Raw genomic sequence first — 26551 nt, 5'->3', positions numbered from 1 at the left:
TGGCCCAACGACTTTACATTCAAATGAAATTACTATGAGAGTGCACAAGTAGTCACTGTTTCACTCTGGAGTAAATGATATATATATGCAAGTGTTATTTGGTTCGGACCTGTGAAATTCTAGCTTAGTGGCAACATTTTCTATGTAAATACTGAGATTCCAGTACAGTGAAGTCGAAGTTGGCCAACCTAAAATACTGTTGCGTGGTTCCCTTCGTTCAAATATACCCTCCCCCAAGCTCGAATCGCTTGAATTTGAAAGTTGGAGTGGGGTTGGCGTGCGTAGTAACCAAGGCAATGACTTGCTTTGAAATTTGAACCGCTCGCTGCTTCCTGGAAAAACAACTAGGTGCGCCTCGCCTACCTGGGCGTTTAACGAACTCCCTTACTTCGTACCCAGCTCCTTACATATGATTAAATAGATATGTCCACAGTGTTATCATATTACATATTGAGGCATCCAGGGGATGGCTCAGTAAGGGGGTCGATGATTAGGCATTTTGAGCTGGAGTTTACTTGGATAGTGTAGTTAAATTCTGCACCAGTCAACTGCGAGCGGTTACCTAACCAAGTACTGCCCACTATCAATTTTACTTAACTTCAGATAGTTCAACATGACCACACTGTTACGTTGTATGTCTAGAGAGATATTGGATTACTTATACTAATTCACTGAATAACATTTCTAGATTTTTCTTTCATCATACATTCATATGAGACTTGCGGCCTCCTCTTTAAACAGAGAATTGTTAGAATTAGCGCAATCAAACCACCTTTCATCTTCAATATGCTATTTACGTACTTGAGTACTGTATTTCTGAAACTCTAAAGGTTAGACATCTGATTTATAATAATCTAATATTCTAATTTAAAAGACTTACGTTGTTATAGACCAGTTCCTGGTATTCTTCAGATTTAACAGGATTGCCATAAATTTCTCTAAGATACTTGAAGTTATCGTACGTGGCCATGGTAAGATTCTGGAAATACTCTTTAAGGTCTTGCTTATATTTGAAGGTTGGGAACCTGAAATGAGAATGAGAGGAAAGTTTTATTGGCTTGAGCTTGTGCCTGCTGAGACCAAACAACAGAAAAGGGCTCGATTCCATTCCTGGCATGCTGAGTGTTATTTCCCCTGCTTGTCTTCAGCAGAGTGAACTAATCGCTTGTCTGTCACATCACACATGCCTCAAAACACGTTTTGCGCAGTCTGGGTTACTGAGGTAGTAGATTACTTACGACCGAAAATAATGTATGGGAGGAAGATACACATTTTCTGTGACGAATTACATGATAGCACTGAGGAATAAACACGAACTTATTAAAAAACGATACATTTTTTGGCAATGTTCATCTGTCTACCAAACCTGGAAATCATAATCTCCGTCATAGTATGGTGTTACTCCACTCTGTGTGTTGAGCAATGCTTTGATCATTCGTGTCATGCCGCTCTACTGGTGGGCGAGGCTGTCTTGTTCTACCCTGATCCTCTTCTCGATAGTAACGCCTAGGGTGAGAGATGGGTTTCTACGTATTCACACCGCCTAATTCAGTTGGTCTCAATAATGTTGAGTCGGATTCATGCTAACAGACACCGTAGACCATTCTTTCCGAATGATTTGGGCCTCCCTGAGAACGATATTAACATGAAGGGGCTGTGCCATCTTGCAGCAGGACGAACCTATCTCCGCTTTGTTATCTCATGGACAAATAATGGGCTGGAGGATTCAATCCCGACATTATACATTTGTCATATTGTCCTCAACGGCGATGAATGCCGATCGACGTCCATTCATAACGCCGACCAAAACATGACACATCCGCCTCCGTACTGGACCCGTGGTTTGGTGTTTATGACATGCATGGCGTTATTGCAATCCATCTACGCCCTCATCTGAAGATTATCAGGTGTCAGACAAAATCTACACTCATCCGTGAAGAAGACCTGAAACTCTGATGCCAGATTCCATTACAAGTGTTCCTTTACCCATCTACACCTGGCACCACTGTGTCGGGATGTACGTGTAGATGTTCGCCAAGGAAATCTGGAGTGTAGATGGGCCATATTGTGATGACTTCGGATTTTATAAGTATTCCTAGCTTGTGCTGTTGTGGGGTTTTCTCGGTTCCTTTGAGCCAAGATCGCAAATAAAGGTCATCAACTTCTGTTGTCGACCGTCGACCAGCCCTGCTAGAATGACTTGCACCACACGATAGCAGTTTTACTCCCTACGAGCGTCAGCATGTTGTACACGGACCAGGTATGGCTTTTACTTACAGGGAGGCCTTGATGACGCTGAATAACAGTATGCGTACGGATAAATGCTCTAACGACTCGTCGAGGTTTATTTACACATTGAACGGGCCACGAATTGTGTTCTGTGCATGTTCTGTCCAATGTTTCCGGCTACAGAGCATTTTATTTGCACTGTCCTGAAATTGCATGTTACACTTGCACGTGCATCAAACAAGTGACGTTGCATTGCATTGACGTCTCTTCTCAATGAGTATAATACCTCTGCGAACATCCTTTAGGATGGTGTGGTATAGGCAAAACATTCCACAGGTTAACTTATTTACGTAAGTTAATGTGATCGATGTCAGGAAAACAGTTAACTACTAAAGAAATCAGAACTCAACTACGATCATCTTTGCGTTAAAGAAATGATTTACGAAGATATTATACATCTGAACTCGTGAATAGACGAACATAATGAAACGAGCAGGAATATTATTGATCGACGACAGTGGAGGATCCGAGTATTTCCCTATATTTCGCTTACCATGCAGGAAGAACCACGAGAAATATCCAATGTGTGAACTAGCTGCCAATTAACGGAAAGGTTTTATTCCGTCTCTTATCACTGATAACAGGTTTTCAGTTCTCTTCTTCAGTTTCTCTTCTTCCTTCTTCTCTTTCCAATTACTTGGGCTCAGCACCAATGTGGATTGAGGCAAGTTATGCGCCCGTCTGACTCTTCTAATGCCAACTTAATGAGGAAGGATGTATTCACTACTGTGTTTTATGGTGGTTGATAGTGTGATGTGCTGTACAGTATGCAAAAGAAGATGTGCATTAAGATGAACACAGTTACCCAGTTCCCGAGCCAGAGGAAATGACGAGACATGGTTAAAAATTAGCAGCCCGGCCTGGAATTGAAGGTGGGTAACTCAGAACCGATGGCTACTATACTTAACATTCATCCCGGCAGCGGGACATTAAATAAATTTAAACTGGAAAGATACAAAAGGGTAACAAATGATATTGATAAAAAGTTTTACCTTATTACGTGCTTGACTTAAACAGCACTATCATTATAGGTAAAATTTACTTTTGTATATGCACTTCCAATTTTTGAATCATACTTCGGATTAGGCGTACAAAGGGCGAAAAGAGCTTCAGTACAATTTTTGTTTTACTGATTCTCTGTCTGTTTATTTATTTGTATATTTGTCACGATATCACGGTAATCCGGCTGAACACAATTCCTTGAAACTCAGTACATAGTGTAAGTTCAGGGATAGCTGAGGCATGCACTACTCTGTGTATCATGACAAATTTTTCTGTTAAAATGTTCTGTACCGAGACACTGTACATGAGAAAAGATATGCATATTATTATAATTTCCGATCTATTAAAGTTTATGCATTGTTACCGCACGAGGAATAATAATGGAGTAATTCGTCATTATTAGCCTAATATTGTTCACATTCTTCCAAATATCTCTGAAAATACTAGTTCTATCAAAACACTATAAAAGTTGTAGGAACTATCATTTCCTGTCGCTATGGTCAGGAATTGTAGGCACTAAAACATTTAAAATAGGCAGGCATATAGGAACTAACAGTATCGAAAATAGGCTGGTAAATGGGCACCATAATGTAAAATAGGCAAACAAATGGCTCAATGACTTCGGAAGGGATTTACAGCTAACAAATTTTCTACGCCTTTCGTTAACAGTCGTGTTCTATTGCGATGAAGATTATTTCTGTGCTGTAAAAAGGATCTCTCAACATCACATGAAGTGATGGAACCAAACTTCAATGAAGCCATTTTATCTGGGTTTACGTCTACTGATTCACGTACCTCACCTCGTAGATTGGCTACTTTTACTATCTCTTTCCACACTGGATTTCATTGCAGGACCCCATGAAACTTTCCCTTGATAGCGACTACCTCCCCAGATGTTTACCCAAGACTTCCCCCAACTTCTTCCACAATCCCAATGGACTCCTCACCAACTCTGCGATGGTTCCCGGCAGTTTGCTGCAGTTGCCCTCAGGAACGCTAAATCTGATCGAACCGATGGACAAGACATGGCTTACTTGGCTTCCCTTGTACAAAGAGCATCCTCATCGTCCACGACCTGAATTATACAGCGCTGCAACAAAACAACTTGAAGCAATACATAAATTAATAGGCCTATAAATACTACAACAAAATGCGATCGTAGTCCTCAAGCACAAAGAAAAGGAATAAATGAACTTACCTCCTTACTTCGAGCTCGGCGGAAGACTACCTTTCAGTCGGTAGTGAAGTTCGGATCTCTAGTGATCCACTGTTTCAGCCAGAAGGACATGGAAAATTTGTCTTTAGGCATTGGAAACACATTTCTTCAACGTAGATCTCAACACGTTCTCAACAGGAAGGGCCCAACAATTTACAGCGAGAGGGAGGTAGGGGATATTGGTGTGTTCAATATAGTTCGCACGTATCATCTTAGGAAGTAGGAGAGGTGGAAGCTTCGAGGTCAACATGTTCCTTATTTTTCCTGAAGTAAATTGCCCAAGCGCTACTTCTGGAGTGTTCCAGAATTCTCCTTGTTGTTAGTGGGGTAAACAGATTTTGAGAAACGACAGAATAATTCTGTCGACCACACCAGCTAGAATTGGAAGAAAGCTGGTTTATTTACAATACCGTCAGTATTCAATATTCCGGAGATAGTGTTTTCGAACCCCACTGTCGGCAGTTCTGAAGATGGTTTTCCGTGGTTTTCCCTTTTTACACCAGGCAAATGCTTGGGCTATACCTTAATGAAGGCCACGACCGCTTCTTTTCCACTCCTAGCCCTTTCCCATCCCATCGTCGTCATAAGATCTATCGGTTTCGGTGCGACGTAAATAAACATGTAAAGGAAAGACCGTCAAAAGGAATTAAATAGGCAATTACACTCCCTCCTGAAATAGGCATTTACAGGCACTATAAAACCAACAAATCTTGCCAAAATGAGCCTAAAACTGATCTCTATCTTAAAATTCTATGTTTTTCCAAACGTAAATAATAGGCAAATAAGCAGAACCTCATTCCTACCTACCACTTATGTATCATACGTTAAAAAATGCTTTACGTCGTGAAGGAACGCTGTCTTGAAGAATGAGAGAGAAAGGAGTCATGAAATAAGGAGGAAATGAAATGCTCCCATTACCTCGGATTCCCTACTGTCGCGAGACTGAAGATAGCGATTTGTGATGACCTTCAGTGTTCTCAACCAGTAGCGGCGATTGGAAATTAGAAGTGGGGGGCAAAATATTATATTTAACAAAAAGTGCCAGGGTTCTGGGGGATATAATGGGTTGGGGTAGGGGTAGACAATACATCTTTTTTTTAGAAAAGCTACAATTTGGTGAGTTTTCGAAGCTCTCTGTGTGAATTTCGACACAAAAATGGTAACAGGTCGTCAATTTAACTAGGTTAATAATAGTTTTTGATATTTTGATTCAATACTATAAATACATTTTCACCAAAGGAACAATTAGACATGTACTGTATTACCATTAAACATAAATACGGCGTTATCTTATAAATAACAATCTAGGGGTCCGTTATCTGTAATGACATTTATTTTGGCAAATTTTGATACATTTAGCCATTTCAGATCAATTCAAGACCGTATCAGTAGTTTCTAGTTTTCGTGTCTGTTTGTCTGTTTGTTCCACCATCACGGGTAAACGGTTGAATAGATCTCCACCGCACTTCATATTTAGAGTCTACTCATCCAGGACCAGGTTTAGATATGCATATCATTTAAAAATCACTGAATAGACTGGGTGCTTATAAGAAGAACAGAAGGGTTCTTTTCCATTTTCTGTTACATTATTGATTATATCTCCAGCAAACTTCATATTTAGAGTCTATTCATCAAGGAGAAGGTTTCAATATGCACATCATTTCAAAATCTCTTAACAGACTGGGAGTTTATACGAAAACCAGAAGAGATTCTTTTTCCATTTTCTTACCCTATTGATTATATCTCCACCAAACTTCATATTTAGAGGCTACTCATCTAGGAGCATGTTTAAATAGGCATATCATTTAACAATCAGTAAATGGACAGGTAGTTTACACTAAGACCAGAAGGGTTTTTCTTAAAATTTCTCTTACGCTGTTGGTTATATCTCGACCAAACGTCATATCTATAGTCTACTAATCCAGGAGCAGGTTTTAATATGCATATAATTTAAAAATCACTAAATGGATTGGGGGGTTACAAGAGGAGCAGAAGAGTTTTTCAACTTTCTCTTTCACTGTTTTGTTATATATAAAATCTGTAGACTATATGTGAAACGCCCCTTCATTTTAAATAATTTTTGTTATGTACTTAATTTCCTTATTCTTCAAATGGCGGAGAAAATTACTATTTTCTACATGCTTTATGCTCTGCAGCGAGTGACAGACACCCTCGCCGCAGACATTCAGTTATATGAAGGATCCTTAACAGCAGAAAATCCAAGGATGCATCATATTTCTCACGGCTTTAAAATTACCCCAACCTAATATATCTGAACACCGAGGTAACATATCTATATGTCTGTCTGTCTGTCTGTCTGTCTGTCTGTCTGTCTGTCTGTCTGTCTGTCTGTCTGTCTGTCTGTCTGTCTGTCTGTCTGTCTGTCTGTCTGTCTGTCTGTCTGTCTGTCTGTCTGTCTGTTTGTATATTCCTGAAAGTGGGAAACTGCTGGACTTATTTCAACCAAACTACGTATTTCGATTATACTCACTCAGGATTACGTTATCAGGTGCATGTGATGTCATGATAATCAGATGGAGTTGGTATTTATAGGAAGACTAGCAATTACCCGCGGCTTCGCTCGCGTGGATTTCGTAATTTCATAAAAGTAATCGTTCCTCGGCATTGTACTAAGACATTGTCTGAAAATTCCTGAAGTATAAAAACTCACCCAAAAAGTGAGTTTCATTTACCCCAGAAATTCTTTGTAAACCATGTTTGTGGTATTACCTTTTGGGGCTAAGACGACAATGCGACATAGAACTGTACATGTGAGAAACAGTCTTCCCTCAAGTCGAAAAAATATATACATGTTTCTTTATTTTTAAAGGAGATTCCAAATACCTATTCCCACATCTGTAACATCTTCAGTTTGAGATATACATAAGTATCCCCATAAAAGGAAATCAACCCCTTGATCAGTCCTTCCCCCACCCCACCCCCATTTAAGTGTATTTTCCGAAAACAAAAATAATGTTCCTTTATTTTTGAAGGAGATTCCAAATACCAATTTTCACGTCTGTAACATCATCAGTTTTTAAGATATAAGCATCCTCATAAAAAGTAATTCAGCAATTTTTCACTTCTTTTCACCCCCCCCCCCCCGTTAAGTACCCTCTCCTAAAACATATTCCTGTATTTTAAAAAGACTTCCAAAATACCAAGTTTCTTGTCTTTAGCATGTTAAGTTTTTGACATATAATGTAGATATACCAGTACTCATTTTAAAAATTCACCCGCTTTTCCAATTCCTTTCGGCCCCTTAATTGAATTTTCTGAAAACAAAAAAAAATACGTGTTTCATTATTTTTAAAGGAGATTAAAATACCAGTTTTCATATCTGTACGTCTTTAACACCTTCAGTTTTTGAGATAAATGTACACTCATAAAAATAATTCACCTTCTTCTTCTTCTTCACTTCTTCCCACCCCTCTCCCGCCTTAAGTGAATTTTCCAAAAATAAAAAAAATATACGTGTATCTTTATTTTGAAAGGAAATTCAAAATAACAACTATCACGTCTGTATCAGCTTCAGTTTTTAAGATAAAGTATCCTCATAAACACATTTCAGCTCATTTACTTATTTTCAACCCCACTCCCATTACGTTGATTTCCCGAAGAAAACAAATGCATGTTTCTTTATTTTTAAAGGACAAATACTAATTTTCACATCTGTAACATCTTCATTTTTTGAGATGTAAGTATCCTAAAAACGTAATTCAACTCCTTTTCACCTCCCCTTTTCAACCCCCCTTCGCAAAAGTGCGTGTTTCTTTATTTTTAAAGGAGATTCCAAATACCAATTTTCACGTCTTAAATATCTTTAGTTTTTGAGATATAAGTACCTTCATACAAAGAATTCAACTAATTTTTTAATTCCTTCACCCTCCTTAAGTGGAATTTCCGAAGACAAAAGAATACGTGTTTCTTTAATTTGAAATAAGATTCCAAATACAAATATTCATGCCTCTAACATCTTCAGTTTTTGAGATACAAGTATCCTCATAAAAAGAATTCGAATCCTTTTTCACTCCGCCCCCGTCCGTTAAGTTGGTTTCATCCCACCCAAAAAATGCGTGTTTCTTTATTTTTTCAAGTAGATTACAAATACCAATTTTCACGTCTGTAACCTTCAGTTTTGAGGTATAAGTTTCTCCATAAAAAGAATTCAGTTTATTTCACTTCCCTCCACACTCCCCACTCAGGTGAATTTTCCAAAAATAAACAGTACCCGTTTCTTTAAAAGAGCTTCCAAATACGAATATCACGACTGTAACATCTTCAGTTTTTGAGATATAAGTTATGCATCCCCTTAAAAGGAATTCATCTCCGTTTTAATCCCTCTTACCAAGCTGATTCCCCCCCAAAATGCCTGTTTCTTTATTTTTAAAGGAGATTCCAAACACAGTTTTCACGTTTGTAACATCTTTAGATTTTCTGGTATGTATATATATATTCATAAAAATAATTAAACTGATTTTTCAATTCTTTTACCCTCCGTAAAGTTTTTTCCGAAAACGAAAGAATATGATTCGTAGATAAGAGAATGCATATGACAGAGTACTGAGGGAAAATATGTTCGCCGTAATGGGTGACTATTGGATTAAGTGCAGATTATTAAAAGCAAACAAATGAATTTATGGTGACAATTGGGCTGCAGTGGGAATTGATGGTAGAATGAGTTAGTAACTTAAGGCCCTTCCAGGGGTTAGGAAAGGCTGTAATATTTCACCTTTGTTGTTCATAGTTTACATGTGTGGCAGGATTAAGACAGCAGTGGGTATTAATTGAAATTTCTTAATTTATTATTTATTGTTTTGTGTTGTATAAGATTTTATCTTGCTTAGACCTTTGGACTTGGGGAATTCTGTTTTAGAAACTCATTTTTATGTGTTGTATCAAACTTTTTTTTGCTAGTTGCTTTACGTCGCACCGAAACAGGTAGGTCTTATGGCGACGATGGGACAGGGAAGGGCTAGGAGTGGGAAGGAAGCGGCCGTGGCCTTAATTAAGGTACAGCCCCAGCATTTGCCTGGTGTGAAAATGGAAAACCACGGAAAGCCATTTTCAGGGCTGCCGACAGTGGGGCTCGAACCTACTATCTCCCGAATACTGGATACTGGCCACACTTAAGCGACTGCAGCTATCGAGCTCGGTGTATCAAACTGTATCATTCATCTGTGAATTTAAATGTTTTTTTCAAAACTTGTGAAACGGCGTGTACCCACACGTGCAGTTCTGGAAGCACGTTTCCTGTTGCGCAAATTGAAGAGTTTTCAGGAAAATTTATTATCAGCAAGAAGGTAAAGACTTTTGATTGGAGAAAATAAGATCAAATGTAATTGGTGAATGTGAAAGTCGAGGCTGAAGCCTGTTTTCTGACTGGTTCTCTTTGGTGGTTGCACCATTTCCTGTTTCTCGATCTTACCCGCTCCTTCGATGGGAGCGAGGTAGTCTCCGCTTCTTTGATCATTTGACCATCTTAGAGAGCGGACGCACTCCTACATCGGTCCCGTCATGGGATACCTGATCTCAGGGTAAGCACTGTTTCTGCGTTATTTCGGTTTTTAACTTCATTAACATGTAATAATTCCTTTCCTTGCGCAGGAGTTTATCCTCGAGATTCACGTTCACCGCTAAATTTGTCGAAATGACTTGACTTTTCAGTTAAGATCTTGTACCTTTTATTTCGGAGGCTATCATTTTCTTAACCTTGTAACTAATAATGTAATTAACTTATCCCTCCGGTTTGCCTCCCGGTATTTCTATGTCACCTTACATAAGTACTTAAAATCTATGCTCATTACTTGAAGAGCTTTAGGTAGTGATGCAAGTTTTCTGTACCTTTGTGTTAGGACTTATTTCTACCTTGTGTAGATTTGGGATTAGCCCTCATTTTAATTGTCATGTACCCTTGGATAACTTTACTTCCTTTTAAAGCTGTGATTAAATTCCTTTGTGCATTGCGCATGTCTGCAGGCGCGGATAACACTTAAATTTACCTTTGTAAATATCCTTGAGTTTTTGGTTAGATCTTTCTATTATGAGTTTTGATTTGTTTCCTTTAAAAAAAATGTGTGTTATCCAAGGGCAATTACCCTCTACGTTTTTTCTTCGCAAAAAGCTACGTTCCATTACCCCTCTGGGTCCCATGCCGCTTTCCACATCCATTCTGTAGTTGTCATGTTTCCTAACCTGTTGACCGGGCGAGTTGGCCGTGCGGTTAGGAGCGCGCAGCTGTGAGCTCGCATCCGGGAGACAGTGGGTTCGAACCCCACTGTCGGCAGCCCTGAAGATGGATTTCAGTAGATTCCCTTTTTCACACCAGGCAACGGCAAAGGCCACGGCCGCTTCCTTCACATTCCTAGGGCTTTCTTGTCCCATCGTCAACATAAGACCTATCTGTGTTGGTGCGACGTAAAGCAACTAGCTAGCCTAACCTATTGTTTACGTTTGGTAGTGAATCGCTTTTGTTGAACCTTAAGTTTTCTTTTACTGTGTTTAAAATGTCATAACGTTATTATTATTATTATTATTATTATTATTATTATTATTATTATTATTATTATTTCATTGACGTAATCAAGCTGTAGCGATTACAACAATGGATCATCTACTGAATGATATAAATTGGCAGGGAGGGAGTGAGTTAGGTGGTAATGTACCAAGCAGTTTGACCTATGCCAACGACTTGTCTTAACGGCAGACCGTGCTGAAAGTCTGCAGCCTAATATCTATCTTGGAATTGAAAATAGGTTCTATGAGTATGATATGAAAATTAGCCTTTCTATGACTGAAGTGATGTCAGTAGTGAGTTCGCAGTTGCGATCAACAGTATTCTGTAAGAAGGAAGTCAGTTTCTGGACGAAACCATCTTGTCACCGGGCTGTTTTCAGAGCAACTTTGCTTTACGGAAGTAAAAGGTGGGTGGATTCAGGATATCTTATTCATGAATTAGAAGTAACAGACTCGAAGGTAACGACATACTCGAGAACGTTGGCTGGTACGAGCAGGTGGGGACAGTGGCAGGAGGGCAGTCGGAATTAGGACATCAAGTTTATTTTAGGCATGAACTCGAATGATGGAGATATACCCATCAAAGGGCTTCGGTGGTCGGATCATGTTAAGCGAATGGAGGAGGATAGTTTCCCTAGGAGATTAATGGACTCGGTTATGGAGGGTAAGAGAAGAAGGGGGAGACAAAGTCGAAGATGTCTACAGTTAGTTTCTAATGATTTAAGGAGAAGAGATATAGAATTACATGAAGCCAAAGAACTACTTAAAAACAGAGGATTGCGGCGGCATTTGGTAAATGCACAGAGGCCTGCAGACTGAACACCGAGAGAACTTTTTCAAAAGCATGTATGCGACAGGTATTTAACAATGGATCAAATTATCATACGGATATTTACAAAGTACGTGCCAATTAGTAGTTTTCGATTGGATACGAAATTAACGCCAAAAGCGATGGCGTACTGATAAAAGACTTGTGTGAGTTTGTAAAGTTGGATGTACCGGGAGAGTTGGCAATGCGGTCAGGGGCATGCGGCTGTGAGCTTGCATCCGGGAGATAGCGGGTTCGAATACCACTGTCGGCAGCCCTGAAGATAATTTTCCATGGTTTCCTATTTTCACACCAGGCAAATGTTGGGGCTGTACCTTAATTGAGTCACGGCCGCTTCCTTCAAACTTCTAGGCCTTTCGTATCACATGGTCGCCATAAGACCTCTCTGTGTCGGTGCGACGTAAAGCAACTAGCGAAGAAGTGGGAAGTAGTATTACATCGAACAAGCTTTCCGATAAACTCGGGGCAACAGTCACCATCGTGCAATGGACTAAGGCTACGGCTACGGCCACACGAGCAGTTAATACTGTTGGAAGTCAGCACTAAATACAGGAGAAAGAATGTGCACTTTGTGTTGCAATGTGATGGGCCACACTTGACAGTAAATGCAGTTCGCCGGAAGCAGTTCAAGGTCTTGCTGTTGAAGGGACAGGCCAGAGGCCATTACTTTCAGTGCATAAGCTGCTGGTAGTGATGTGACTAGCAGTGATTTTACACTCACAGGTCAAACTGTGATTGCTATTTTGAAGTAGCAGTGATTTTTAACTGTGATTAACTGTGATTCAGCCAACGCCACCTAGGATACAATGCCACTCGAAATATGACCATCAATCTGCTGGATAGTGGCCACAAGAGACGGTATTTACTGCGTATATCATTTTCGTTCATCTATATATTGTACCAGGGATGCCTATGGCCTGGCACATCATATTTATAATTCATTATTTGTTAAAGAACTGCCAAGCTCTAGCATTGGAAACAGCCTTACGAACGAATGTTCTCGACTTCGCTGCTTGCTGCAGGAGTGAGAGAGACAGCACGATGTCACGGAGCGAGGAACTAGTTGAGTGATGTAATTGCCACATGTTTCAGACCCACCCTTATGGAATGGTCTAGAAACATTTTAGTAACTAATAAACGGCTTGAGTTACAGAAACATGAGCTACACCAGCGTGATTCCCGCATTTAGAAAGAGAAGTAGCAAAAATTTGAAGTCAATCCATTTAGTAATTTTGGAGATACTGAGGTGGAAATGAAATCACATTTTCGTCGCTTGGAACAGCGATCCAGGCAGCCACGGGTATATAAGGTCAACGACTCGAACCACCTCCTCATCACTTCCGTCCGTAACAAGTCATTACAGATCATCCTCAACAAACTAAAGCATTCCGGCATCCCACCCCCAATCACAGTCAATCCTGCTAATAATTCCGTAAGCCAAGACAACCCGTCCCTCTCCCCCACCCCCACCCCCACCAGCAATCAAACCAGATCCAAAGAAACCAAAAACACTAACACTCGCCACTCTGAAGCTCAAACCAACCCGCTTCCTCCACCCCCGCATCCACCACTCACTCCACCACCTACCAAGTCCATCCAAGTTCAAACCAACCCACCACCCACACTAACAGACACTGGTTCTGGGCCTGAAAACCCAGTCCCAAGCACACATAATACTACCACACAGACCAAGGGCAGACGTAAAAATCCTGCCCCAAGTCTACACCACTCAGAAACACTGCTTCCCGCCCCCGTCCTCCCGCGCACGCACACTCCTCACTAGTCACTATGTGCTATAATTGCCTAAAACTAAACCACACCGCTGCTACCTGTACGGAAGCTACCCGCTGCAATAGGTGTGGTGGTGATCACCGCCACGAAGATTGTAAGGTACCGAGGGACCAGGCAAAGTGTGCCAACTGCCAAGGTAGTCATGCCGCTTCGTTCCCTGGCTGCCCATTCTTCAAACGGGCAATTAGAGCACATTATAAGCACGCCCAACACTTACACACCAACGATAAACCTCCCTCACTCCTCAGACAAATCCCCCATCCCCACCCACGCCAAGGCAATGCAACCCTCCTCCTATCACTACTAAACCTTCTATCTCCTCTCCTCTCCTCTCCTGTACTCTCACTCCAAGCACCCGCCATGCCAAGCAATCAAATAATCTTACATTAACCCGCCCTGCCAAGAAACTCAACTCCTCATCTCACTACAAGCCCTAATCAGATCCCGCATCCCAGCATGCACTGACAACTCCCCCTCATCACTTTACCTACCTCGTTCTGAACACTGTAACTTAAATAAGCGTCATGACAACAAAGCAACTTCGGGAGTGGTCACCAACTGTATGGGTGACCCTCTTCTTCTGACTTCGCTGGACTCTGGCAACGGAGATTCAACAGCTTTCCTCTCAATCACCCCGCAAGGGGCGCAGGTCATATCCTGACCAGTGAAAAGATATAAATTGCAATACTAGCCACCAACAACCACCCTGCCTGCGCCAATGAGAAGGCAGCTACTAATCAGTTGAAATCTACAACTCGACCATGTGAGGTGATAATACTGTCGTGTCGCGCTACGCGAAGTCGGAGTGAAAGCCGTACAGAAATACTCAGAAAGTTCGCCGTACGAGAACGCGATACTTAGAAATTTCAGCCGCGTCGTGAACTTGTGAAATATTTCAAAGTACATCTAAGTTGAAACTTAGGAATTTTCTACCGAGTTGCGGACTTGAAAATTTTTAAGGTGCATTTAAGTTGAACTTAATACAGTGCAAGACTTACCAATTTCTACCGTGTTGTGGACTTGTCGATTTTTTAAATGTGTATTCGAACTCTGTCACTCTAAGGTACAGCGTTATGGACATTGAAGGGACTGTGTGCGATAATTTGAACTTATTATTGTAGACGCATTTATGAATTTAAATACGTTTCTTCGTGTGTTTTCATATTTGAATATGACTTTGAACTGTTTAATGCGTTATTATAGTCAAACACTCAGTGATTATTAGGATAAAATGTAGACAATTTTCCCATATTTAACGAATGTTCGAACAGTGTTATTAGAAAATTTAATGAACCTTCAGGACATTATATGTCTGTTCTAAGAAATATGGACTTTATTAAGGCTAACTTACACTGAAAATTCAGTGAAGACTTGTGTTCGAGATTTTTAGAGACTGTTGAATACGTCGTGTATGAACTGAACCTGTGCTTAATATTACCATGAACTGTGACCTTGACATTTCATTCTGAAATTATTACTATGTGTTTTAAATGTCATGAACTGTGCCCAGTGTGAGCAACCCGCATTTTATGAACTGTGCATTTAAAACTCTTGTGATGTAAGAAGTAAGAACACTTTACTGTAAATACTTCAAACGGAGACCTGTGTTTCAGACTGCACCAAAACCTGTATTATTTTGAGTATTACGCTAACTGCCTCATTACGAAGTGCAATTATGGACTGTGATTTCAAATTCACATAATTTCAAAGTGCAATACTAGTCACCTTACACTTATTAATATCCAGTTAACAGACAGTGCTACGTTTTCATATTGCCGTGTCAATTGAACTTTCTCGTGTGTCAATTACAGTATATCAGGCGACACCGGAAATCTTGACAAAGTGTTAAAACCCCGTATTTACTCGAACATCTAATTCAACGTGGGACAGATTGCAACGTTGGAGGAGATACGTGTTACATAGAGGGATAACACGTGGTACGTCGAGGGATTTGGAACGTGGTACGCCGTTGTTGGTGCTTGGTTCGACCTCATGCTGATCATTGTGGGAGTTCCTGTCGCCGACCTGTGGAGCCGCATTTCAACAGTTCCAGATTGCAGAACTCATGTGATATGAGTGCACTTTCCAATTTTTCTCTGGTGAATAACTTCAAAATATTGCACTAGACAATCACTGACTCGTTACAAAGGCACAGTTTTCAGTCATAATTCCTGAGTGCTACGTTAGTCAAATCCAAGTGCTTAATTCATGAACATTTTATTTTCGTGTGAATTTCAATTCTACAACCTAGATAAACTGTAGGAATTGATTTAAATGAACTGTAGGTCTATTTAAGCAAATAAGTGAATATAAATGGACTTTGGGACTTCGTGAAGCAAGTGTGTATTCTCTGAAACCGTATTTGATCTTGAATTTCAATTTAAAAAACTCTAGGATTTCACAGGAGTGAGTTTTAGAATCAATATTTAATTTTGAACTCTACAATTGACGAATTAATTTAAACATCGTGTTTTTATAAGAACAATTCATGAAATAAGTGTTTACTTTGAGTCATATTTAATTTACGAATTGCAAGTCAAGATTATAATTGGATTTTAGGAATTAAACTATATTAACTGTAGGGTTTATTTAAGTGAAATTATCAAGAATAAGAGTTGCTTTTGGACATTTTTAAACGTCAAGAAAACATATTCGACCAAAGGTTTTATTTCTGTTCATATTTACCAGCATTAAAGAGTTCTGGATATTAATTTTTAAATTGAATATATCAATGGAAGAATATATTTTCAAGACAGTCTCTAGTGTTTAAATGCGAGATAGAATCAGGGTGATTTTCATTCAGAGCATGAATAAATTAATCAGAAAAGTTATACCATCTATTATCTGCCCTGCGGATTTCCATCTCTCTACCGGCCCCTAAGTACCGCACACTACCTGAGATCTTTCCCATGCTCAAGAACCCAACAACTTTTCCTGGTACAGAGAAGCTAAAGTTAATAGATGGCGCTCCAGACGTGTTAGGCCTCGAATTGGAGCCCCCGAGATAATCAACAGATGATACGCCAGACGTATGAGAGCTTAAATCGGAGCCACAGTAGGATAATTAATAGACGGCATCCGAAGGTACATGGGCTTGAATCAGAGCTGCGATAAGAACAAAGCCATTAGTAATATACTAGTTTATATCCAGACTTGCATATACGTTCAACTTTGTAGCATTAATATCAAGACAGTTTTAAGTTACAAGATTAATATTCGACTGTGTTGATTGTTATAATTTAAAAATTTCCGACATGGATAACTTAATTGCAACCATCCAAGGTCTCAAGCTTTGCATCAATGATCAAAATACTAAGATCGATAGGTCTAATAGCCAGATTGTGCAAATACAAACGCAGATGGTCAAGTCAAACAGCTAGCTTCAAAAGCAAATAGTGGACACAAACTTTCAAATACAAGCACAGATAGTTGACTCAAATACCCAACTACAAGGGCAGATGGTAGAGTCGAACACTCAATTGAATACACTTAAGACCCAGATGGCTGAATTAAATGCTAAAATAGATGAAACTTTAGAGGCGAAGTTTGCTGAGGCTGATAGGTCTATCAATAACAGGCTCACCGAATCGAATGCTATGTTGGAGCAGCGATTTCGAGAAGCCAGAGTTCGCCTAGAGAAAATATTTACGGATTCGAACGCGAAGGTCGAAGCTACTCTTAAGGACATGCGGGATCAATTTGTTGAAAACTTGGAAGTTGTCAAAGAAGAGATCAAGACTGAAGTCATTTAATCCCTTGACAAAGATCTCAGAGCAGTTCTTCCTTCGGTACAATCGTTCTCTACAGACCTAAAAGAACTTAGGGCTGCATGGTAATATTTCTCAGGCTCATATCAAGATGACACAAGTTCAAGAAACTCTGAGAGATTCTTTAAAATCCGACGTTAGCACACTCAGAAGCGAAATCGAACTCATTAAGAGCACACAAGGAGAGTTGCATAAGCGCATCACAGGACAGTTCGATAGCCCACATACACAAATAGCTGCTTTTTGCATAGATGTGCAAGTTATCAAGATTGATTTACGAAATGAAATTAAAAATCTGTATACCACTATTCAGTCCAAGATTGAAAATATTTCTAACGAAGTTAACCAGATTAAACTAAGAGGTTCTTTAACTGATGTCGCAAGTGCTAGTACTACGTGGGACGTTCATAGTGCAACTACCCTTATCAAAGTACAGGATGATAAACCCGTGAAGTTCCCAGGTCGAGACGAGTACACTGTCCGAGAATTCATCTTAAACATAGAGTACTATTTTCAAGAAACTAGGGTTGAAGCTGATAGGAAACTCCGTGTCGTTTCTAAGCTTTTGGAAGGTCGAGTTTATCATGGTTCATTGCCCTCAGAAATAGTTTTAAGAGCTATGATGTTTTCAAGCAGGCACTTCTAAAGAGATTCTGGGATTCTGAAACCCAGCACCTAGTAAAGATGAAATTATATGCTCGAAAATATAATACATCGGTTAATACTTCAGGGTATTTTGATTATTTTTTATGCAAATCAAAAAATTGCAATTTCTGGATCCTCCTTTGCCTGACATTGAGTTAATTCAAATATTGACTTTGCAGTATCCACCTCATGTGCAAGTAATCTTAGTTGCTGCTAACATTAAAACATTAGAGCACTTAGATGCTACATTACGTAAACTTGACTCTGCAAACACTCAATCTGCTCCTATAAACAGCAGGATTAAAGAAGTCAGCGCCAACTCAACGGAAGTCAAGTCTCAAGAAAGGGATGAAGCTAGGCCGAGAGAAGAGAATTGGATTAATACTACTCCTACCCGATTCAGAAACTCTCGGAGACAGAGGAACCAAGAGAGAAACCCATATCGAACTAGGAATTAGTAGAGAAGACGGGGGAGAACCCCGGAAAAAAGCCGAGATTCCAGAAGGCAAGAATTGGAACAAAGATGGAAAGATACTCGGGAGTATGTAAGGGAGAAGAACCGTAATCCCGATGAACCCGGAGCTACATCTTTGGGATACCAGAGACAGTTCGAACCCCAGAATCGACAATCATCTGATCCCAAATTAACTGGGGCAATAAAAAACGCCGATTTCACAGTAGGGAGGTTGCCTAAAATCGGGAAGAGGACGAGCCGTCAAACAGCTGTACTGCAATAATAAATTATTGGCATATTGATGACACAGATTTGCTGTACGAGGACGCGCAATCACCTACATCAATCATCTTGCGTTCGCTACGTGTTATCACGGTACGTGCAGGCAATTTAAACATCACGACTTTTATAGATTCGAGAGTTCAAGCTTCTTTGATTTCATACAGGCTGGTAGAATCATTGAAGAACCCGAGTGATATTTTAATTCGGCCAGTAGCACAAGTCAAAGTCAAGGGAATCGTCCCAGATAAAAGTATTAAATGTAAGTCGCAGGCTTTCCTGGAATTCCGAATTAATGAGCAGTCATTTGAACATATTTTCCTGGTAGTGTCACGCCTTAACTTTAACCTAATATTAGGCTCAGACTTTATGATCAGTCATAAGGGGACAATTGATTACGATGCCAACCTTGTAAAATTAAATAACACTGATTCTGTAGAACTACAGCTGGTGGATAGACGAGACATGGAGGCTGGAGAGTTTGGAGCCCATATCGAAGATTTCGGTGGCGAATATGATGAACCCGCTGTATGCGAATAAGTGCCAGCCGTAGCTAGTAGTAATGGACGAGAGCTCCATTGTCGGTCCTGAATGTTTTTAACCATAGCCAGTGTGGTTGAAGAACCGGAAATCAAGTTGCAATCAGAGGCGGCTAAACAGGAGGTCCTTCATAATTTTTCCTGAGTTTTTGATGAGCAACCGTGTGAAATAATAGGCTACGAATACCTCTTAAATTTTACGGACCGATCCCCTTATAAAAGAGGCCTTGACCGATCCCGAAAAAATTTTGGGGCGAAGCCAGGATCTGATACACAAGATGACGGAAGACGAAATAATTTCGCCCTGTGTTACTCAATATATAAATCCACTGGTGATTGTGCGCAAGCCCAATGGCAGCATAAGAATATGCTCAGATGATCGTGCTTTTCACGACAGGCTTACTCTTGAATATGACCATCCTGCTTCATTAAATGACATGCTCAGAAGATTACGCGGCATGAACTTGTTCAGATGTCTAACTGCAACTTAAATTAGCAAATTGGTCGCATCGATGGCAGCCTTGAAGTGATATACAACTCCTCCAATCTAAAGAAATATGTCCAGCAGGAAGAGTAAGGCACTTATTGAAAGGAAATCCTTCGAATTTTCTTTTTTTCAGATCGGAAGGAACATGTACCAGGAATGCCTATGGCCTGGCACATCATATTCATAATTCATTACTTGTTCAAAAACTGCCAAGCTCTAGCATTGGAAACAGCATTACGAAATAATGTTATTGACTCCACTGCTTGCTGCAGGAGTGAGAGATACAGTACTATGTTACGGAGCGAGGAACTGGTTGAGTGACGTAATCGCCACATGTTTTAGACCCAACCTTACGGAATGGTCTGGATACATTTTAATAAATAATGAACGGCTTGAGTTACACAAATATGAGCTACACCAGCGTGAAGGCCGCATTTAGAAAGGGCAGTAGCTAAAATTTGAAGTCAATCAATTCAGTAATTTCGGAGATATTGAGGTGGAAATGAAACCACATTTTCGTCGCTTGGAACAGCGAGCCAGCCAGCCACGGGTATACAAAGTCAACGACTCGTCGTGTATAATCAGTTGAAATCTACAACTCGACCATGTGAGGCGATAATACTGTCGTGTCGCGCTACGCGATGTCGGAGTGAAAGCCGTACAGAAATACTCAGAAAATTCACCGTACGAGAACGCGATGTGTTCGAGATTTTTAGAGACTGTTGAATACGTCGTGTATGAACTGAATTTGTGCTTAATATTACCATGAACTGTGACCTTGACATTTCATTCTGAACTTATTAGTACGTGTTTTAAATGTCATGAACTGTGCCCGGTGTTAACATCTCGCATTACAAGAACTGTGCATTTAAAACTCCTGTAATTTAAGAAGTGAGAACATTTTACGGTAAATACTTCAAACAGAGACTTGTGTTTCGGACTGTGCAAAAACCTGTAGTATTTTGAGTATTACGCTAACTGCCTCATTACGAAGTGCAATTATGGACTGTGATTTCAAATTCACATAATTTCAAAGTGCAATACTAGTCACCTTACACTTACTAATATCCAGTTAACAGACAGTGCTACGTTTTCATATTGCCGTGTCAACTGAACTTTCTCGTGTGTCAATTACAGTATATCAGGCGACACCGGAAATCTTGACAAAGTGTTAAAACCTCGTATTTACTCGAACATCTAATTCAACGTGGGACAGATTGCAACGTTGGAGGAGATACGTGTTACATAGAGGGATAACACGTGGTACGTCGAGGGATTTGGAACGTGGTACGCCGTTGTTGGTGCTTGGTTCGACCTCATGCTGATCATTGTGGGAGTTCCTGTCGCCGACCTGTGGAGCCGCATTTCAACAGTTCCAGATTGCAGAACTCATGTGATATGAATGCACTTTCCAATTTTTCTCTGGTGAATAACTTCAAAATATTGCACTAGACAATCACTGACTCGTTACAAAGGCACAGTTTTCAGTCATAATTCTTGAGTGCTACGTTAGTCAAATCCAAGTGCTTAATTCATGAACATTTTATTTTCGTGTGAATTTCAATTCTACTTTACGATTTTCTGAAGCAAGAGTGTGTTCTCTGAAACGATTTTCGGTCTGTGAATTTCAATTTAAAAAGACTCTAGGATTTTACAGGAGTGATTTATGAGAATCAATATTCAAATAGGAAATTTCTCAATTGATGAATTAATTTAAATTTCATGTTTTCATAAGAACAATTCATGAAACAAGTGTTAATTTTGAGTCATATTTAATTTACGAATTGCAAAACAAGATTACAATTGGATTTTAGGAATCAACCTATATGAACTGTAGGGTTTATTTAAGTGAAATTCTCAAGAATAAGAGTTGCTTTTGGACATTTTCAAACGTCAAGATAACATATTCCACGAAAGTTATATTTCTGTTCCAATGTACCGGCATTAAAGAGTTCTGGAAGTTAATTTTAATTTGAACATGTCATTGGAAGAATATAGTTTCAAGACAGTCTCTAATGTTTAAATGCGAGATAGAAGCAGGGTGATTTTCATTCAGGGTTTGTATAAGTTCATCAGAAAAATTATACCATCTATTATTCGCCCTGCGAAATTTCCTTCTCTGTACCGGCTCCCAAGTTCCGCACACTACATGAGATCTTTCCCATGCTCAAGAACCCAACAACTTTTCCTGGTACAATATATAAAATAGCATGTCCTGACTGACTGATTCGTCATCACCGAGTCAAATCTACTATATATAAAGAAATGAAATTTTGCGGATCCATTTATTTTAGAGTGTAGGTTCTCACTAAGGGAGGATTTATGGATATTCCATCGCGAAGGGGTAAAGAAGGGAGCGAATTGTTTAAATGAGTATAACTATATCTCAAAAACTTTAAAGTGTACACACGTAAAATTTGGTATTTGGAATTCCCTTTAAAAGTAATGATATGCGGATTTTTTGTTTTTGTAAAATCCCATTAAGGGGGGTGCAAAAGGGAGTAAATACCTTTCATGGGGATACGTATCTCTCCAAAACTGATTACTTTATAGACTTGAAAATTGGTATTTTGAATCTCCTTTAAAAATAAAGAAACACCTATTTTTGTTTTTGGAAATTCCAATTAATGGAGGGCGAAACGGAGTGACAAACCGGGTGAATTTTTAAAAATATTATATCTGCAGCATATTTCGGAAACATGTTATAGTCGTGAAAAATGATATTTTAAAATTTGAAAATATTGAAACCTGTGTATTTGTTTCCTGAAAAAACACTTTAGTGGGTGGAGTGGGAAGCGTGCTGAAGATTGGGTTGAATTATTTTTATTAAGATACTGATATCTCAAAAACTGAAAACGGTACAGTCGTGATAATTGTGATTTGGAAGGTCCTCTATAAATAAACACGTATTTTTTGTTTTCGGAAGTCTTTGGAAGTGAAGTGGAAAAATTTAATTAATTTTATGGGGATACATATTGCACCCGTCCACCTCCCGAGTCCCAGACTAGCATTTATCTCAGGGGTGTCGGTTCATTATTTAAATCATCAAATATAAATATAACGGCATAATAGAACACGGGGATGAACGGAGCAACTTAAAATTAAAAGGGGGGAGGCTCGATTGTAACTTGAATTTAAGGACTCCATGATAGGACTAGGAAGTGACTGTTACTTTAAAAAGGGCATCATCTAACTACAATAAAAAGATTATGAGAGTGGTTTCCTTTGAAATAATTTGCCAGAAGGAGCGGTTTATTACGCCATTTGACGTATAAAACTTTGATACACGTGGCAACAATATTTGAATTTACACACATGTTACATATATAAATCACTTGCCATACCGCAAGTGGTATCAATATCTTGCTGCGTTGCTTCTGAAATAAAATGACATTTTGGAGGTATAATTTACGGATCGATTCCATTTGAATCGAACCGTCACTCAAAGATATAGCTTCCTTCTATCGGGAGCCCGAGCATAACCCATGTTACGGTCGGCTTCCCGATTTAACTAAGATGATGTACTCCGGCTATATACATTTTTCCGAGACCGGTACTCGGACTGGGTAATGTTTCTCGTGAATTGAGAAAACTGGATTCCACGGACAGTCCCTATCTTACGATATCCAGCTGATGCCATACCAATGAATCAGCATTTACATTTTATTTACATGTGATCTGAATTGTTTCCAGTTAGCCTCAGTAGACTACTGACACAGATGAGATAACGAGAAGCGATGGGAAATACCGTGGCCATGGCTCCCCCTCGCATCGCGAGCGAAGTAAACAAACACGCAAGTATGACTGTCACATCGTCCCGTACGGAAACCGTACAATAAAGAGGTACCAAATGACTCTAATATTATCATTCTCATTGTTCAACATACGAATAGAGGGACGTTGTCACCAAATAATTTAATCCACGAAATTATCATCCTCGAAATTATTATTATTATTATTATTATTATTATGCAACGGTTCCTGGCACTGTCACGTTGATTAATATCGTCATTATTATGCGGGATGCAAACACCAAGTGGTTATTACTGTTATTATTATTATATCCCTCTCGTGGTTATTATTATTATTATTAATTAATAGGTGACTCAAGATATTATTATCGTTATTCACGTCACTTAAGAGGTTATTATTATTAATGGACCGGTCACTTCCGCCAAATTATATATTAAGATATCGGTCGCAATTACAAATTAATTCACTGATCAACCAACGACATCATTACAGTTATTATTATGACAATTATTATTAATCTGACCGCGATGATTTAACATCGTCCTTACATTATTATTATTATTATCATCGGTTGCATATTCTCAATTAGATTCCCGTTTAACATCCTTATCAACGCTCAATTAATTAAGGCGGTCCAATCCTTTATCTGCAATATTTATTATTATTATTATCACGACATCATGATTGTCCTCACTCGTTATTACAATGAATACAATATACGACCATTTCTGTGGAATCTGAACTCTCATTATCCTTAGATCCGTTGTATCTCAACGAACAGCTGTGCAGTCTATTTATTTCGTACATGCTCTCACGGGTTCGAATTCTACCCGCTGCGTAACTCAGTATTTCTCTGTGACACTGCCCGTACATTTTACACTCATATCAATATCCTAAGTGTCTCTCGTACGGAATTTATTTTCCTCTCTATCTCAATATTCCTCGATTCATTTATTTATTCCTCACAGAATTATCAACTGACTTATTTATCCATTTCGGACATCGTACGACCTTTTATTATCTGACTGCAAATTCTTTCACATTTTCTATCTCATTTGGATCTATGCCTTAGTTCATTCTCCACAAATAATCGTAACATCTTGAAATTATATTTACCAAAATTTGACAATCATGGTCTCGTAATATTAGCACTACATGTTCCGGCTAATGAATCGCAACTTCAAAACGCGACATTTATACGTAAAAAAATATTGGACCGTAATTTAAACCACACGTTCATTAACATGTACGGATTATTAGCACCGATCTACATTTCAATATTATTATTCGATCAAATTAAATTACCACGCACTTCAATTCCAAATTAAAAAAACGACCTCCCGTCATTAAATGATTCCCAATAAACTCAACACTTGATCACATGAATTACATGAATTATTATTATCTCCAAATCGTATTAAAAAAAATCTCTTCTTAAAAAAATAGTTATATTATTTATTTATTATTATTATTAATATTTAAAAAATAATAAATTCGCCTGTAATACGGTAGTCCACTCTTATTATGTTTAACGCATAACCCCTTGTACAAAGTCGATTTATTCTGGCACTAAACACTCCAGATATGATTTACTTGGAAATATTATATTAATCGCATCTCACAAATTTAACAACTTCACTTTGAAAATATGACCATATTAATTTCAACAAAACACTCTTGGTATGGCGAAGCTGGATTTTCCTTCCATGTCATTAAATGGCTCGTTAAAATGACAAAACATAAAAGCACATATCGGGTCTTATTTAACTAGCATAATCAAAATCAAATGTAAAGAAAATTATCGACTACAAAGAAAATATGAATGCATGCATGACTTAACGTACTACACTATATATACAAATTTACATCTCCAACAAACTGAATACATAAAAGACCCGATTATTTACATTATTATGATTTACTACTGTCCGTGCTACAAATTTAGGATGGGGTCGTTAAGCGACCCATCTTGTTACAGAAGGTAACCAAGTATGACCAAATTATTCCCATTTTCCCATCACGATAACATTTCCCAAATATATTTTACAGTTTAGTACTCATCTTAGTTATCGGTATTCCATTGCAGCTTCGCAGACGAGAGGCTTCATCCAGCCCCTCTCTGCGTTTTACTCCTCCATCCTTGATGGCGTAGTTTCACAAAAGATTTCCTGGCACATTATCATTTTACACTCATATCTTGACTGCCACAAACCTTCACCATTTACAACGTTAACACAACAAATTTCTATCCTAGACCCAAGAATTTAATATATTTACACTATTTAATCTTCGTCCACCTACCGCACAATGGACCTGGACACGTACGACGAGGTGTCAACTATTTCGCCCGTCGCGATACGCCCGATTTATACGGCATTCTTGACGTGTTCATTACATCGGTTCGGTATAGCTAAGTACAGGCTACTACTTCCTTAAAGTACTGTTCGTCACACAGTCTATTATGTACGTACTTATGGTGATATATTTTATACTACTCTCTTGCAGGATAATTACTTTACATCACTGATATTCACAAAGGACAAACACTATCCTACGTTAACTATTTCCAGATTTAACATGTTGCTTGAGCGCGATCACACTTTACAAACACTGGCGGATGCTCGCGCCATTAAATGACTGTACGTCCGTAGAATTCTAAGTTACCGGCGACCAACAGTTCAGCTCCCGATATTCAATTCACGTGTGCTGGCGACCGTCAATTCAGCTCCAACGATTCAAGACAAGTGGCTGGCGACCGTCAATTCAGCTCCGTATATATGGATGAAGCCTTTTTCCCGCGGATTTGTTGACGTCATGCCCCTTAGGGAGGGGGTGGATTTTTAATATCGGTACTTGCACTCCGAATTGGAAGTTAAAATTTACATCAAATTAATCCACTCCGCTAGCATATCTGCTGGATAAAATATGAACTCCTGGTGATCACAGATTTAGGAGATATGGGTGGATTTCGCTCCTCACATTTC

At 39.1% G+C, this 26551-nt stretch overlaps 1 protein-coding gene across 1 annotated transcript in view; it reads right to left on the bottom strand.

Moving 5' to 3' along the window:
* The window catches only part of LOC136863149 (sodium channel protein Nach), a 139294-nt gene that overhangs the window by 72240 nt on the left and 40503 nt on the right, over positions 1 to 26551 (bottom strand). The window contains exon 4 of the mRNA XM_067139493.2: positions 881 to 1025. Coding sequence (XP_066995594.2) covers positions 881 to 1025 — 145 coding nt within the window. The remainder of the gene's footprint in view (positions 1 to 880; positions 1026 to 26551) is intronic.

The sequence above is a fragment of the Anabrus simplex genome, chromosome 2 (genome assembly GCF_040414725.1).
Source record: "Anabrus simplex isolate iqAnaSimp1 chromosome 2, ASM4041472v1, whole genome shotgun sequence".
NCBI classification, from domain to species: domain Eukaryota; kingdom Metazoa; phylum Arthropoda; class Insecta; order Orthoptera; family Tettigoniidae; genus Anabrus; species Anabrus simplex.
This window is presented reverse-complemented; position numbering and strand designations above follow the sequence as displayed.